We start from the raw sequence: 14,243 nt of genomic DNA, 5'->3' as shown, positions 1-14,243 counted from the left end.
GGTGTGGGAGCCGTGTCTGTCAAAGCAACCACATAAAGAGCATCAGGGACATGCTCTAGCATTCCCCGCCTTCTTGTTATGGTGGATGAAGAAAGAGCTCTCTAAGATAGAAGGTAAAGGGAGGTGGGGACCAAGGAGTTGAGCCATTACCCTGAGACCTAGCTTCTCTTGCTTGGGCTGGCATGCCGTAGGGCTTTGTCTCCTTCCTACGGCTGCCCAGCGCTTACCAGTTGCTGGTGCTTAGGCCCGAGGCTGGCATCTGCATTCCTGCATTAGTACACATTATACACAAGTGTCCAAGTAGCATGTTGAACAGTGTTCTAGATTAACTGGATCAGCATGGGGGTTAGGGAGGGTCCTAAAGATACAAACATCAAAAGGCTTTTTAAGGGGCCAGCCATAGGTATAAGCCAGGAGACCCCCAAAAGTGGTTTCAAGCCATCTGCCCCATGACTCTGATACCTGTTGTCAGATCTGATTCTTAAATCACAGTCAGTTAGCTTTTCGGCTCTCTTACCCGGCTAGATTGGCAATGCTATTCTCATATCCAGAGTGAGGAATACAGGTTCTAAACTGTTTACCCAGCAGCTACACTGAACCTGTGCACAGGCTCCAAGTTGAGAGAGGAAGCAGGCTCATGTCATCCTTGTCTATAGGCAATGGATATGTGCGGGTGAGGATGTAGGTGATGGATCTGCTTAGAAGAGGGTGCAGGCATGTGTGTACTCTCTGCCCAGGCCTGCATGGTACCAGGCTGGGGGTCATCTCAGGCTCGCTCTACCTCCTTGGACTATGTGGTGCATGGCTGGGGATCATCTTGGGTGCAGTCTCACTTCTCCATTCTTAATGACCAGCATCGTTAAGATATTTAAAAAATAGCTACTATGCACTTATTAGAGGACTACCAGAACATTTCTCATCAAACTGAAGGAAAAAGAAGCTCAGATGCTCATGTCTGCTGAACTGCAGAACTTTCCTGCTTTGTACACAGCTCCAAAAGTGGAGGCCACAAGCTGTGAGAGAAAGGAGGAACCTGGAGGATGCTTAAATAGGAGGATGGTCTTCTCCAGTCAGCCAGCAGCTGCTCCAGCTTCCAGGTCAACATGAAGGCTCTCCTCACCCTGGGACTCCTCCTGCTCTCTGCCACTGTCCAGGCCAAGGTCTATGAGCACTGTGAGTTAGCCAGAACTCTGAAAAGGAGTGGAATGGATGGCTATAGAGGAGTCAGGCTGGCAGACTGTAAGTCTCCTCTTGATACCTCCAGATGAGCTTTCAGAACAGGGACAAGGGAGCAGTGAGTGATCAGAGAGGGAGGGGGACTCAAAACATTTCTATGATTTCTTTGTGTTTGAGTTAGTTTGACTAAAACCATCGCTGTTTATCTTTGAATCAGAGATATTGGGTGAGGGCAGGAGAGGGGAAATTCTGTGCCATGCTAGGCCATTGGAACCGAGGTGCTCTTGCACGGTCACTAGGTTTTCTGGTTGCTGCAGACTCAATAGCCCATTGGAAAAGAGGCTGAGGAAGGAAAGCTGGGAGGACTCTTTCAGTCAGAACGTGGGATCTGAGATCCTGGATGATACGGTATTTGTCTTCACTTCTCTCATGGTATGCAACTTTTGAGATAAAAGTTTTCAATTTTTTAAAAACTTTCTAAACATGGCAGAGGAATGCCATGTGTTCTTAGTTTCTGCTTAAATGAGGTCCTCTGAAATGGAGTGTTTAGGACTATTCTTCTCTGAGATGGCCTTTTGTCTCACACCGTGGAAGATGTGGGTGAGGAAAAGTTCTTCAAGGGTTACTGTGTGGTTTTCAGATGCATTTCCAATAGCTATCACTTAATAACTAACTTTCAGTGAGTAAGTGAATATATAGATGGATGGATGGATGGATGGATGGATGGATGGCTATCATCATGGAATAGCCTATCTTTGTATAATAGTTTTGTATGGTAGACTCTAAATAGCTATTTGTGATGGATGCCTCTCTAATCTTAACATCTGGATACTGAGGCAGAGAACTACCAGTTTATGTTCACATAAGTTACTTACTGACGTTTTGTCTGAAAGGAAAAATATTTTAACTTGACTTGAAATTTCCCTTTGCTATAAAAACATTACTCTGAGAAAAATTTTATTTTTTAAATTATTTTCATTTTCATATGTATTTCCTATTAACCTTTTAAATCTACAAAACAAGTTATGTTCCTGCTCTATTCTGAGGTGTCTTGAAAAATAAAAGCAGGGAAAGGATAAAGAAATAGAAGAAATAGTTACTTAATTTATTTAATAGCATTTCACTGTGTAGCCCTGCTTAGCTCAGAAATTATTAACTAGAAAAGTCTGGTTTCAAACTCACAGAGATCCATCTACCTGCCTCTGCCTTCCAAGTGCTGGGATTAAAGATGGTATGCCACCGTGCTAGGCTCATTTATTTTCTCCATCTTAAATCATGTTTTTATTGAATAGGCTGTCTCCATGTGCTCTTTATAGAATGAAGCAGGATTCAACAGTGTGCATAGGGACTTCTTTTCTTCTGGGTCAGTTTCTTCCATGCTAGTTTCTTCCCAGCTGATGGTTTCTTGGTAGCTGCAGCCATTATCGGGGCTTTTGTGGCTTCTTTCCATCATCAGGCCTCTTTCCTTTCCTGCTGTGTGTTGACTCCTTGTATGCAGCAGCTGCCCTGGTTGTCTGGAGCTGTGGATTCCACATTCTCTCCTGGAGCTCCTGAATTCTGGCCAGGCCAAGAGTGGTAACCTGCTAATCTTTGCTTGGACCTCCTTGCGTGCTGCCTGGAGGATTCCTTGGGTCTCTGGGCTTTTCAAGATTCTGCTAAGGTTCATCCTCCCATGCATGGGAAGGTTATAGCTACTTTGAGGAAAGCAGCAGCCTTTCTAAGTGCCAACTACTCACCAGAAACTAATGTCAGAACTCCTTCTTGCCCTCCAGGAGCAGCTTTCAAAATACCCAGCTTGGTCCCATGAAGCAGAGTCATAGCAGGGATGCTTCTGAAGGCTCTAAGGATGTCACTACTTTCCTAAGATGATGCAGGCACCTATATATGGAATACGACATCAGATTCTCATTTTTGCCCTTGCAAGCTCTCACTGGCAGAGAGACATACACTTGATATGACCCCAGGTCTTCCCTTTCTGAAGCAGAAAGCAGCTTCCCTGGTCTTAGTGTAATCTTCTGCGTTATGTCCAACCACCAAAAGCAGTTCAGGGACTTCCTCAATACAGTGACCTTTAGACCTCATCCACCCTATGGAGACTGAGGTAGCCATTCATGGAAGAGCAGAGGGCACATCTCTTTGGGGTTGTGTTCTCTCTATGGTGCCAAAGGTCCAGGTTTTAGTTGGTACAAACATGTGGTCTCCCTGGCACATGTTTCTAAAAATAAACCCCTGACCAAGTGATGAGTCTCACTAGTCCAACTCTGGGAGTCCATCCAAGTCTCTGCCAACAACAGACAAGAGAGTGATCTGTTCACCTGCTCATTCGTGACAGCACAGGGACAAATGTTGCTTGTGCACAGTTGGTGAGAACAGACTTCACAATACCTGGTCCTCCGGGAGCTGTCAGCACATCTGGCAAAATGACATTTTTGCCAGATGAGTTCCCCTTTTCAGAGTCTACGCGTTGAGGGGAGAGGCACTTGCCATGGTGGGGAGAGCAGGTGACCCTCCTCTCAACAAAGGAAAAGGAAGTACTTAGTACTTTCAACTTTTGAGCACCTATTCTTGTTTATTCCGTACAGACTGGTTTGTCCCCAAAGGGAGTCTCTTTGGAGTACTGGAAAATTACTTGCTGACTGGGGACAGAAGTTCCACCTGATTGACAGGCTGAGGCAGGAGGATCACTGGAGAGATTACCCTGAGCAACACAGCCAGACCCAGGCTGAACTAGTCGTAGCATATTATACCATTAAACCATACGATTGTACCTATAAAGTAAATCAGCCAGCTCAAAGAGCTGATTTTAGTGTCCAGAGTAAGTCATTTGCCTTTGCTGCTTATTGACAAACACTCTTTTCTTTTCAGGGGTGTGTTTAACTCAGCATGCAAGTAATTTTGACACAGAAGCTATAAACTACAACTCTACAAACCAAAGCACCGACTATGGGATATTTCAGATCAACAGCCGACAATGGTGTGATGATGGCAAAACCGCAGGAGCAGTGAACGCCTGTGGGATACCCTGCAGCGGTAAGACAAGGCAGCTTTACAGCGAGAGCAAACAGCCCATCTGCTCTCACTGTGAGAGCAGAGATTCTGTGCAGGGACATAGCAGTGGAGGAAGCATCGGGAACCTGGGGAGACTTCTTGCTGTTAGCAAGTCATTGCTAAGCACATCAAAGTTAGCCAAGGAAGACGGTAGGCTTAGGGTGCAGTTTGGTGGTATAATGCCCTGCCTGCACATCAGAGGGCCCTAGGTGTCACTGCCAAAATTAATAAGTGGATAAATGAAATCAGAATAGAGGCTGGGAAGATAGCTCAGACAGAAGTTTCACCTGAACCACGGTTTGACCCTCTACAGCTACATAAAAGCTGAGTTTAGTGGCATCCATTTGTACCACCAGCACCGGGGAGTGAGACAGGCAGATCCATGGGGCACATAACCTGGTCTGCAAGCCAGTTCCCAATGGCAGATGCTTCCTCAAAAACAATGTGGACTGTTTCTGGGGAACAGCTCCTGAGGCAGACCTCAGAGATCTGTAGTAATCGCCACTCTGCAAAACGTGATTGTTAAATTTTCTAAAAGAAAATGTTTTTTTGGAACATTCTTTGTAACCTACTTAGTCTTTTTAAGGAGCATTTGTCCACTCATCTGTATTCTTTAAAAAATATTAGAAAATACAAGAAAAAGGGACTATCATTCTTAGTTTCAGAACTCAGAGATCCACTTAACTGGAAAACTTTGGAAAATACAGTTGGAGGAAAATACTGTAATCTATGCTGTAGATACATCTTTATTATATGGTGCACCTATGTATACTCATGAAAATATGTCAGGATTTTACCTTTCATACACAAATTAAACTACACTTACACAGCCTCCTGATATGGCTATCACTCAAAACCACTGACAGCCCCACACCCTGCAGAGCCTCCTCACTACTCCAGTGGGTTCTTCACTTTGCATCAGTGCTGGATCCTAAGAACACAAGCACGTGCACACGCTCAAATACCTCTACAACTCAAGCATTCCCAGCCCTCCAGGGACTGTGTGCGTGAGAAATAAAGTAATATATGCCTTGTCACATAGAGACAATCAAGAGACTGTCTCCAATAATCACAGATTCAGAGACACGTGGAAAATAATTTCTTGTGTTCGCTGCTCAGTGTCACAGAGGCTCGCTGGCTGGATGTGAACGGAAAGTGTGTTCTATAACTGTCCTTGTCATTCCTCACCCTTGTCTTTCAGCTCTGCTGCAGGATGACATCACTCAAGCCATACAATGTGCAAAGAGGGTTGTGAGAGATCCACAAGGCATTAGAGCATGGTATGTTGGAACTTTGGAAGGGAAACTGCTGGTTCTGTTGATGTGTGCTGTGAGTCTCTCTAGGGCCCACGTGTCATTCTGAGAACTGCGGGTCCAGTTGGGGGCTTTTCCTGCATCATTAATTTTGGGGATTTCTGCAGATTGTGAGAGTTCCCACATATGACTGTTTCCTCCAGAGAAGCTGCTGGATCAGTGAACTGTACAGTACATGTGATTTGACACAGATCTTCAGCATCCTGTGCTCTCCTGAGGGGTGGGAAGGCATCAAACTGCTGTGTAGACATAGCTCCCCCAGTCACTAGCAGTTTCTGGTGCAGCAATAGCCTGTGTTTCACACTAGACCTTGACCAGAGGCCAGTCTCTATGCTGTCAGTTACACTTTTCCCTTCCCCCATGTTGTGAGTATATGTGTTACAGAGGAGAGAGATGTTAACCATTTATCCCCCTGTCTCACTTTCCTCCACAGGGTGGCATGGAGAGACCACTGTCAAAACCGAGATCTGTCTCAGTATGTTGGGGACTATGTAGACTAACCACTATGTGCTTCACTTCAGCTCTTGCTGTCTCTTTCTCACTATAGGAGCAGTCATGAGAAAGGTCACACTTGCTTTCCCACAAACAGAATCTAAACAGAAACAGGAACAGGAGCAAAATGGGACTTTTTCTTAAGAGGCTTAATGCCAACATCCATGTCCAATGTTCAGTTAGCTAGTGCAGTGGATGCTGGTGACATCACCCAGCACTTCGGTCATCACACACATCTCTACACATCAGTTCTTCACCAATGAAGAAATTCACATTAAGTTTAATCAGAATTAATCCAAATCTCCCCTGTTTTGGATAAAAATACAACAAGTATTTACAGGAGACAAGATGGACTTAGGTAAAATGGCAGCTGTGTGAGCCTCAAGGCTTTGTGTGTGGGCTCAGCTCAGACACTTAGAACAGCCACTGTGGTGGGCAAGGAGGGTTTTAAGGGAACACAACTCTGAGTGGATGACAACTGAGACTCCCTGAACTCAGAACCTTGTTGTGATCAAACATGTGACCTTTCCCAACAGTGCTTTCTTAGAGCTGGCCCATTTATACTGCTTAAAAAGTGAATTCTCAACCCATGTGCCAGTCTGTTTTAACCCTTGAGAGAATGTTCCCATGCCTCTTGCTGATCATGAGGGTATTCAGGAGGGACTAGTGAGCTGTGCTTGACCTTAACTTTCTGAAGTAGCTTCATGCCCATGAACTAACTCTGAGACAGAGGAGCTTGTATCAGCAAATAACCACAGGAGCAAAACAAAGCACATTGTGAAAAACTTCAAACAGCATTAAATGATTTTGAATGCACACTTTGTCTTTGTTTACTCTGAAGTGGTGTCTCTTGAGGAGAATATTTATAAATTGGGAAAAATCAGCATGGTGCTCTTGATGGGGCCTCCATCCTCGCCTACACATAGCTTGTGCAACATTCTCCCCCACACATTCCATTGCCTACATCCTAACCTACACATATCCAGTGTCTACATACAAGACTGGAAACCTGAGTTCAAACCCAGGATGCACATGATGGAAGGAGAAAATGAGCTGCAGCAAGTTGTCCTCTGACCCCCATATTAGCATCACAGCACACATGTCTATCTATGTGCACAAGTACAGAAACACACACACACACAAAAGCAAAAAGGAAAGTTAATATATTTTTTATGTTTATGAGTTTTTTCCCTGAATTTATGTTTGTTCATTATATATATGCCTCATGCCCTCAGGATGCAGAAGAAAATAATGGATCCCCTAGGACTGGAGTTCTCTGAGTTATTGTGGAGCTCTGCTAGACAAGGTTGACATCTGACATCTCCTGATAGCCATTTATTTACACCTGGTAATGATAACACACTCCCTTTTCTCATCGGGGTACTAAAAGTTGCCCCTGATCTGGAGACCCCAGGTCTTGCAAGGAGTGTCACATGGCCCTCAGGGTAGATGATAGGCTGGACCCTTCCTTGATAAGAAAACCAGTCCAGCAAGCAGCTGGGACTTCTTAGAAATACCCCACCCTGCTAAGGATCTTAGTCTTCAGCAGTGACCTTCAACTGCACCTGGAGATTCCCTCCCCCTACACTCAACACCTATAGGATAAATAAGTTCCTGTTCTCCTTCTTTGGGATAGGACCATGCTACTGCATGGAACATTAGACACATGTAAATCAAGTATCCCTGAGCCCAGCAGATCAAACACATTCACCCTTGCAATCCCTCCCAGTACCCAAGGTTTATAAATGCCTGATTTCAAATAAATGTGCTGACTGGCTGCATGATTCCATCAGCCTTCTACCATGGCCATTTGAGATTCCTCATTGTGCCCTGCACTGCTTTGTCTCACTGGGCCTGCCCTCTAGGTATCTGGGCCTGGGCCTCACCAGGCCTGGTCCTTGCAAGGCCTGGGTCTTGGCTGCAAGCCCACCAAGCATGGGCTTTGGCCTGCACCTCTGTTCTGCTCAGCACAGAAGCTTAAGCAGAGCTGTAACACTTTGGTGCTACCATAGGCTTTGCAACAACTGAGTTTCCACTGCCACTGGGGATCTCATTCTAAAAGAGCTAAACTGTAGCACTCTATGGAAAAACTTTTCCACACCCTGGCCAGGTATTCTTTGGCCTTGCCCTAAAGCACATTAGTTGCCCATGAGAGAAACAGAGTCCTTGGTCTCTGTCCTGAAGAGGAGCTCCAGGCCCCCCGCTGAAATCCATGAGCCTGCCAAATGGAGAACTACAGTTATGAGTTGCATGTGGGTGCTGAGAACTGAACCTGGGTTCCCTGGAAGAGCTGTCAGTATTTATAACCAGGGAGTCATCTGTCCAGCTCTTCAATACTTTTTTCTTTTAGAAAACATCCATGAGAGACTAGCTTTACTCTTTCACAGTCATGTTGGAGTTGTTCACTGGGTGATTACTGACCAGATGAGTTTGTCATTTGGATGTAGAAGGCTTTTCCTTCAGCCTGTCAACTGCCAGTGCCTGTCTAGAGTCCACTGCAGCTACATACATAGTGTCCAGAAGAGGGCCCAAAGAGGGCCCAAAGAGGAGACAGATACACAATGAATCTTAGTCCTTTTAGTAAACGTGCTCCCACGTATAACCACCATGGTGGCTTGGAGAAAATATCCTCCATAAGTCTGCAGCATCTGAATCCTTGCTTCCCAGTTGGCTGTTTGGGAAGGATTGGGAGGTGTGGCTAAATGAAATGAATCACTTGGAGTGCTCTCTACCTCCTACTTGTGGATTGAGACTGAGCTGTCATCTGCTGCCCCCGCCACCTGCCACCATGCCTTTCCTCTGCCATCATGGACACTAGCCCTCTGGGAGAGGAAGCCAAATTTAACTCTGTTGTATAAGTTCTCTAGCCATGGTATATCACAGCGATAGAAAAGTAATTAATGCAAACGGGAAGGTTTCTCTTGTGTTCTCTGGTTATTTGTCATAGTGCCCTTGCTTCTCAGATCTCTCTGTGGCATTCATTGTAATTCTATTTTACTTGTTTTGCTCTGTTTTCTCTTGGTCCCTTCTCTTCTGTTTTGGTCTTTCAGACAGAGGCTTCCAACCAGTATCTGGTGATCTTTGGTTGACTGTATAAAACCTCAAGCACTAAGGAACTGAAAGGAAAAACCTGTGATCAGGGTGAGTGACACCATGATGAGTGAGCAGGTCTGGTCTTTCTCCTCTAAGCCCAAACATTAGTGCCATTGGGCATTTCTCCCTGCTTTGGAAAGACTGTTATTAGTTCAAGGACTGTCTGCGATGCAGGATAGCCTGTGTTACAGAGTGAATCCTGGTCTCCAAACCACCAAAGGCAGCCTGGAGAGATGGCTTAGCGTTTGAGATCACTGGCTGTGCTTCAAGAAGACCCAGATTCCAGCCACATATGGTGGTCCACAACCTCCTGTATGTCCAGTTCCAGGAGATCCAACCCCCTCTTCTAGCCTCTGCAGGCCCTAGGCATGCGAGGAGTGCAGAGCTATACATGCCGGTATCACACTCACACTTATAAAAATTAAAACAATAAGCACCAAAGAGGAGAGAGAGAAGGGGGGAGGGCAGGAGGGAGTTTAGGCTTAGGGTGCAGAATGCATATTTTTACTTCATTTTTCTATTATACATCTACCTTAGCCTATGGCTCTTTTCCCTTTCCCCTTTCCCCAACACTTCACTCCATCCTTCCTACCTACCTGCCTTCCCTCACTACCCCTACCTTCCTACCTGCCTTTCCTCCTTTCTCAGAGCTGTGAGTTGACTAATGGTTCCCATGTCATGCTAACCAGAGAGCTGTTTTCCAGTTCTCAAGCTTGCGCTGGCTATGAAGTCCAGTGTCTCCAGCCCTCTTCTTCACTGGTGGGTCCTGCCATTCTTCTGCTCCGGGGTATGAAGAGTCAGCAAGCTGTTCTCCTGGTCTCACATTTTAACTTTCACAGGGAGCCTTCCAGCTGCCCTCATATTCCCAGGACACCATGCCTCCACAGACTCTCAGTGTCCTGTGGGTTGTAGAGTAAGAACAGTCTTGCTTTTCCTCTTCTGTGAGCACTTACCCTATATTCTATGTTCCCTATTTTCCCCTCTGGAATGCAGAATGTGGTGGCTATCTGTGTATCCTCATGTCTTCTGTGCACTCTTTGGCTCACACAGTTTTTCTTTAGGAGACCATGTCTCCCTATAGATCTCATGCTGCTTTCCAACTCATAGGTTCATGTGAACTCCACCTCAGCATTCCAAAGAGTTGCAGTCACAGCGGTGCAGGCCTGAGTTGGCCTGGATGCTTGTTTTTTCCATGCTTTCATGGCCTTTGGCAGGGAGAAGAAATGGAGTTCTGTGCCCATTCCAGCACGTTTAGCAGAATTCATTTTTAGAAACTTTCATGCATGTATGCAGTGTTTTTCAGTCATATACTCCCAATGCTGTACCTCTCTCCTACTTTCCCTGGAATCCCCCAACTCCCTGAACAACCCCTGAGTCCACTTAGTGCTGATAGCACATGTGTGGGTCCATCCATGTATGCCTGTGGTATAACCTACAAGAGTAAGACAAGACAGTTTGGGAGTGATAACCTGGGTCCATCCAGTGTACTTAGAAGAAATTTCATGCCTAGGACATATCACAAACCTTTGAAATAAATTTCCTCCTAGCTACGGGCTACATCCTAGTAGAGGTTCTAGGTTATATTCATACATGGTCCTTGGTGGAGTGTCAGTCTCACTTTGCAGCCAGTCCTGATGATACTTGACAAAAACAGGGTCAGATGAAAGGGGAGGAGGTCCTCCCCAAGCAGCGGACTTGGAAAGGGGCAGGGAGGAGATGAGGGAGGGAGGGCAGGATTGGGAGGGAATGAGGGAGCAGGATACAGCTGGGATACAGAGTTAATAAAATGTAACTAATAATAAAAAAAATTTTAAAAAAACAACAAAATTTCCTCCTACAAAACATCACCATCTGCCTCAAAAACACCTAAGTAAGAAATTAGGCCTTGGATGTAGTTCAGTGGTAGAATTACTGCTTAGCATTGGAAATTTCATAGGTTCTGTGCCCAATGCCAGATTTTAAAAATACTAGTGAGGGACTACATCACAGTCAATATTCTAGAGTTTCTAGAACACATCCCTTTGTTGTAACTGGGACAGAGGGCATTAGTATTTTGTTCTGAAAAGAAACTGCCTGCATCCTGCCCATGTCCTGAGAACTTCAGTGAGGTAAATTTCTAAACTGATGCACTGGGGCTGAGAGATGACTCGGTGGTTACAGCACTTGCAGGAGACCCAGGTTCAGTTCCCAGCACTCATGTGAGACTCACAGCTATGAATAACTCTGGCTCCAGGAGACCCAATCCTCTCACTGACCTCTGAAGAGGATTGTGCTCACACATGCAGGCAAAACACTTGTATACATAACATAAAATAAAATTCCAGCAAATATAGAAATTAAAAAATTAAAGCAAAACTAAATTACAGGACTCTCTTGTTTAACAGAGGAAATCTGAAAACTTGATAGCACTCAGGATGGATCGTGACCACTGCTTTTACACAGGTCTACAGTGAGAGAGAGAGAGTGAAAAGCATCACAAGAGGATATGAAAAATAGGTGGGGTTTGTTGTTGTTGTTGTTCAGGAAAAGTAGGAAGTTCAAACTTGCTGACAGCTGAGCGAACAGCTGCAATTGCTAAAGAGATTAACCTCCTCACAGAAAAGCCTCCAGTGTTCACAGAAGCAATAGGAAAGCTTCCCAGAGGGCAGGTCTTCCCTGAGTAAGACCCAAATCAGTTTGAAAGCAGACAGCTAGGACTAAAACTGCTTCTGGAGAGATTTCCTGATCATAGACAACTTCCCGGGAGTCTTTGCTGGGGCCAGCAAAGAATGAGAATGCAATTGTGGTGTAAGAGGCCAGCCTCCATCCCATGCTGGCAGCAGGACTTGGCAAAGTTGTTGTCCACGCGTTACTGGTTTTGTAGGTGAGGAAGATGGAAGATTGAGGGGTTATGAATCTTGAACTATGATTCCAGAGAGCAGCTCAGGTCAGGTAGGTCAGAATTCCTCCAAGGAGGCCCTGACAGGCCACACAGTGAAGCCTACATTTTGGTGGTGGCTCAAAGATGTTGAAGATGGCAGACCCCTGGTCTGGTGTCTTGGAGGATGCAGCCATAGAATGGGGCTGGCCCAAGAGAGGGACTGTGTATGCTCTGAGCTGCAGAGCTGGAGGGGTGGAGCTGTCCAGGGCTTCAGAGGTGGGTGTATCATGAGCTCAGAAGCCCCCAGAGAGAGAGAGCAGCAGGACTTGCTGTTTGCATGGCTGGATTAGGTCTCCTTAGGTGTGCTATTTTCCGGCCATGCCCGCATTCTACCCTTTGAGGATGGGAATATTAGCAACAGGGAGATGGCTTCGTTGGCAAGGAGCTTAACACTAGAGTGGGGCCCTGAGAGTCAAGCCATGGAAGTCAGACAAAGCAGGGACAGTAGGCAGCAACTGTCATCCCAGTGTTCCTTCTGCAAAATGGGAAACAGAGACAAGAATCCTGGCCGCTTTAGGGGCAGCAAGTAGGGCCAGCTAGCCTGGTGAGCACAGCAGTGAGCAACAAGCCAACAGGTCTCTAATGAAGTAGGCAAGGAGCAGCACCTGGGGTTGTCCTCTGCACTCCACATGCACCCTGACACTTGAACCCCAATGCTCAACCTCATGCACACACAAGCACCATACACACCCATATCCACCACACACAGGAGAGGAGCCATGGCATGCTGGCGACACATAAAGTGTATGTGTACCAGTCAGTGGAATTGGGGCTCCTTAGAGGAGCTTGGGTAAGAGCTAATTGTTAAGATCATAGAGAAATACCTTATCTGTAGTTATACCAGAGGAAAATGATCTCCTTCAACTAATGCCTATTAACTCTTAGTAGATCATCAGGATGGCATGGGGCCATTCTTGGTTGTCAACTTGACTGCATCTGCAATTGACTAAAACCCGAGAAGCTGGGTACACTAATGAGGGATTTTTGATTAAATCATTTGAAGTTTCAAAATCCACTTTGAACTCATATCTTTGAGGTGGGAAGATCCACCTTTATCTCTGCCACCCTGTCTGGTGACAGCCTATATAAAGGGCATGGAAGAAGGAAGCTTTTGCTCTTTGCCTGCTTGCCCTCAATCTGATTGGCAAGTCCATTCCTTCCCTGGCATTAGAGCCTACTTCCTCAAGATCCCCAGGTTTAGGGAAGACCATCTGAGGCCTCCAGCCTCATGGACTGAACAACTATTGACTTCTGTACTTTCCGTTGGTAGACAGCCATTGTTAAACCAGCTGGAACATATGTATATATAAATCAGAGAACCCTGACTAATTCAGACCCCATGGCCCGTCTCCAGTAACTTGATGTTGATGCTATAGGGTTTTAGAAAAGAGTGAACCCACGCTTGTAAATACTGTTGGAACTGCCGAAGACCATCAGGACCTCTGAAGGTGGACTGAATGGATCTCACATGATCAGACAGTCATCATTCCATGAGCACAGGGGTGGAGGGCGATGGCTTACACGTGATGCTTGAATGGCAAGTGGATAAGCTGTGGGGCTGGCTGTGGTGGTTAATGCAGATTCACAACACAGCAGGACCCAGAATCACCCAGGAGACAGCCCTGTGCTTGTCTACAAAGGAGTTTACAGGTTGGGTTCTCTCAGGCGGGAGGCCCCACCCTAAGTATGGAGGACGGTCCATGAGCTGAGGGCGCAGACAGAAGGACTGAATGAGCAGAGAGGAAGGGAGGCGAGCATCCTCATGCAGCCCTGTTTCCTGACTGCAGGAGAAATGGGAGCAGCTGCCTCAGGCTCCTGCTGCCCGCGCTCCCCCACCAGGAGGGACTGTGACCCGTTCTTCCTTAAGTTCCCTTTGTATTTCTGCAGAAACAAGGTAAGTAATCCCCACGCTAGGAAACCTTCTAGTCATGTACAAATGAAGATGGAACCACAGTGACAGGCAGATCACTGTGTTGTTCTAGAATATTGCTGCCATCATTTCTACTTGTCTCTGTAACTCTCTGTAACTTTATGAGTTTCTTTGAAGCATTTCATAGGGCATTAGAAACATCGTGTGTTATTTTAAAATTCATTATTGTCAGCTCCAAAAGCTAAAGTTGGATTGTTGCTGTTTGTTTGTCTTTCTTTATGTATGTGGGAGCTTTGCCTCCACAGATGAGCATCCCATGCGTCAATGCCTT

The 14,243-nt window shown here is 45.8% G+C and overlaps 1 protein-coding gene across 2 annotated transcripts; it reads left to right on the top strand.

Moving 5' to 3' along the window:
- The first annotated feature begins 894 nt into the window (after positions 1-894).
- Positions 895-6,845, top strand: LOC110552385 (putative lysozyme C-2). Of its 2 annotated transcripts, none has more exons than XM_021643642.2 (4): positions 895-1,173; positions 4,042-4,206; positions 5,426-5,504; positions 5,971-6,845. In XM_021643642.2, exons 1-4 carry the CDS (start codon positions 1,104-1,106, stop codon positions 6,035-6,037), a joined length of 381 nt encoding a protein of 126 aa, XP_021499317.1. In that variant the 5' UTR covers positions 895-1,103; the 3' UTR covers positions 6,038-6,845. The 2 variants fall into 2 exon arrangements, with proteins under 2 accessions (XP_021499317.1, XP_021499316.1); XM_021643641.2 differs by having other exon boundaries at positions 895-1,239.
- The last annotated feature ends 7,398 nt before the right edge of the window (positions 6,846-14,243 follow it).

This window comes from Meriones unguiculatus, chromosome 2 (genome assembly GCF_030254825.1).
Source record: "Meriones unguiculatus strain TT.TT164.6M chromosome 2, Bangor_MerUng_6.1, whole genome shotgun sequence".
Classification (NCBI taxonomy): Eukaryota; Metazoa; Chordata; class Mammalia; order Rodentia; family Muridae; genus Meriones; species Meriones unguiculatus.
The sequence above is the reverse complement of the archived record's forward strand: the minus strand, read 5'-3'. Positions and strand labels throughout refer to the sequence as shown.

What these genes read in the sequence shown, in the direction of transcription:
- LOC110552385 (XM_021643641.2), top strand. Translation starts at nt 1,104, where the DNA reads ATGAAGGCTCTCCTCACCCTGGGACTCCTCCTGCTCTCTGCCACTGTC. An exon ending in CTGTGGGATACCCTGCAGCG is followed by an intron (nt 4,207 to 5,425) that starts GTAAGACAAGGC and finishes CTTGTCTTTCAG; the next exon opens with CTCTGCTGCAGGATGACATC. An exon ending in CCACAAGGCATTAGAGCATG is followed by an intron (nt 5,505 to 5,970) that starts GTATGTTGGAAC and finishes TTTCCTCCACAG; the next exon opens with GGTGGCATGGAGAGACCACT.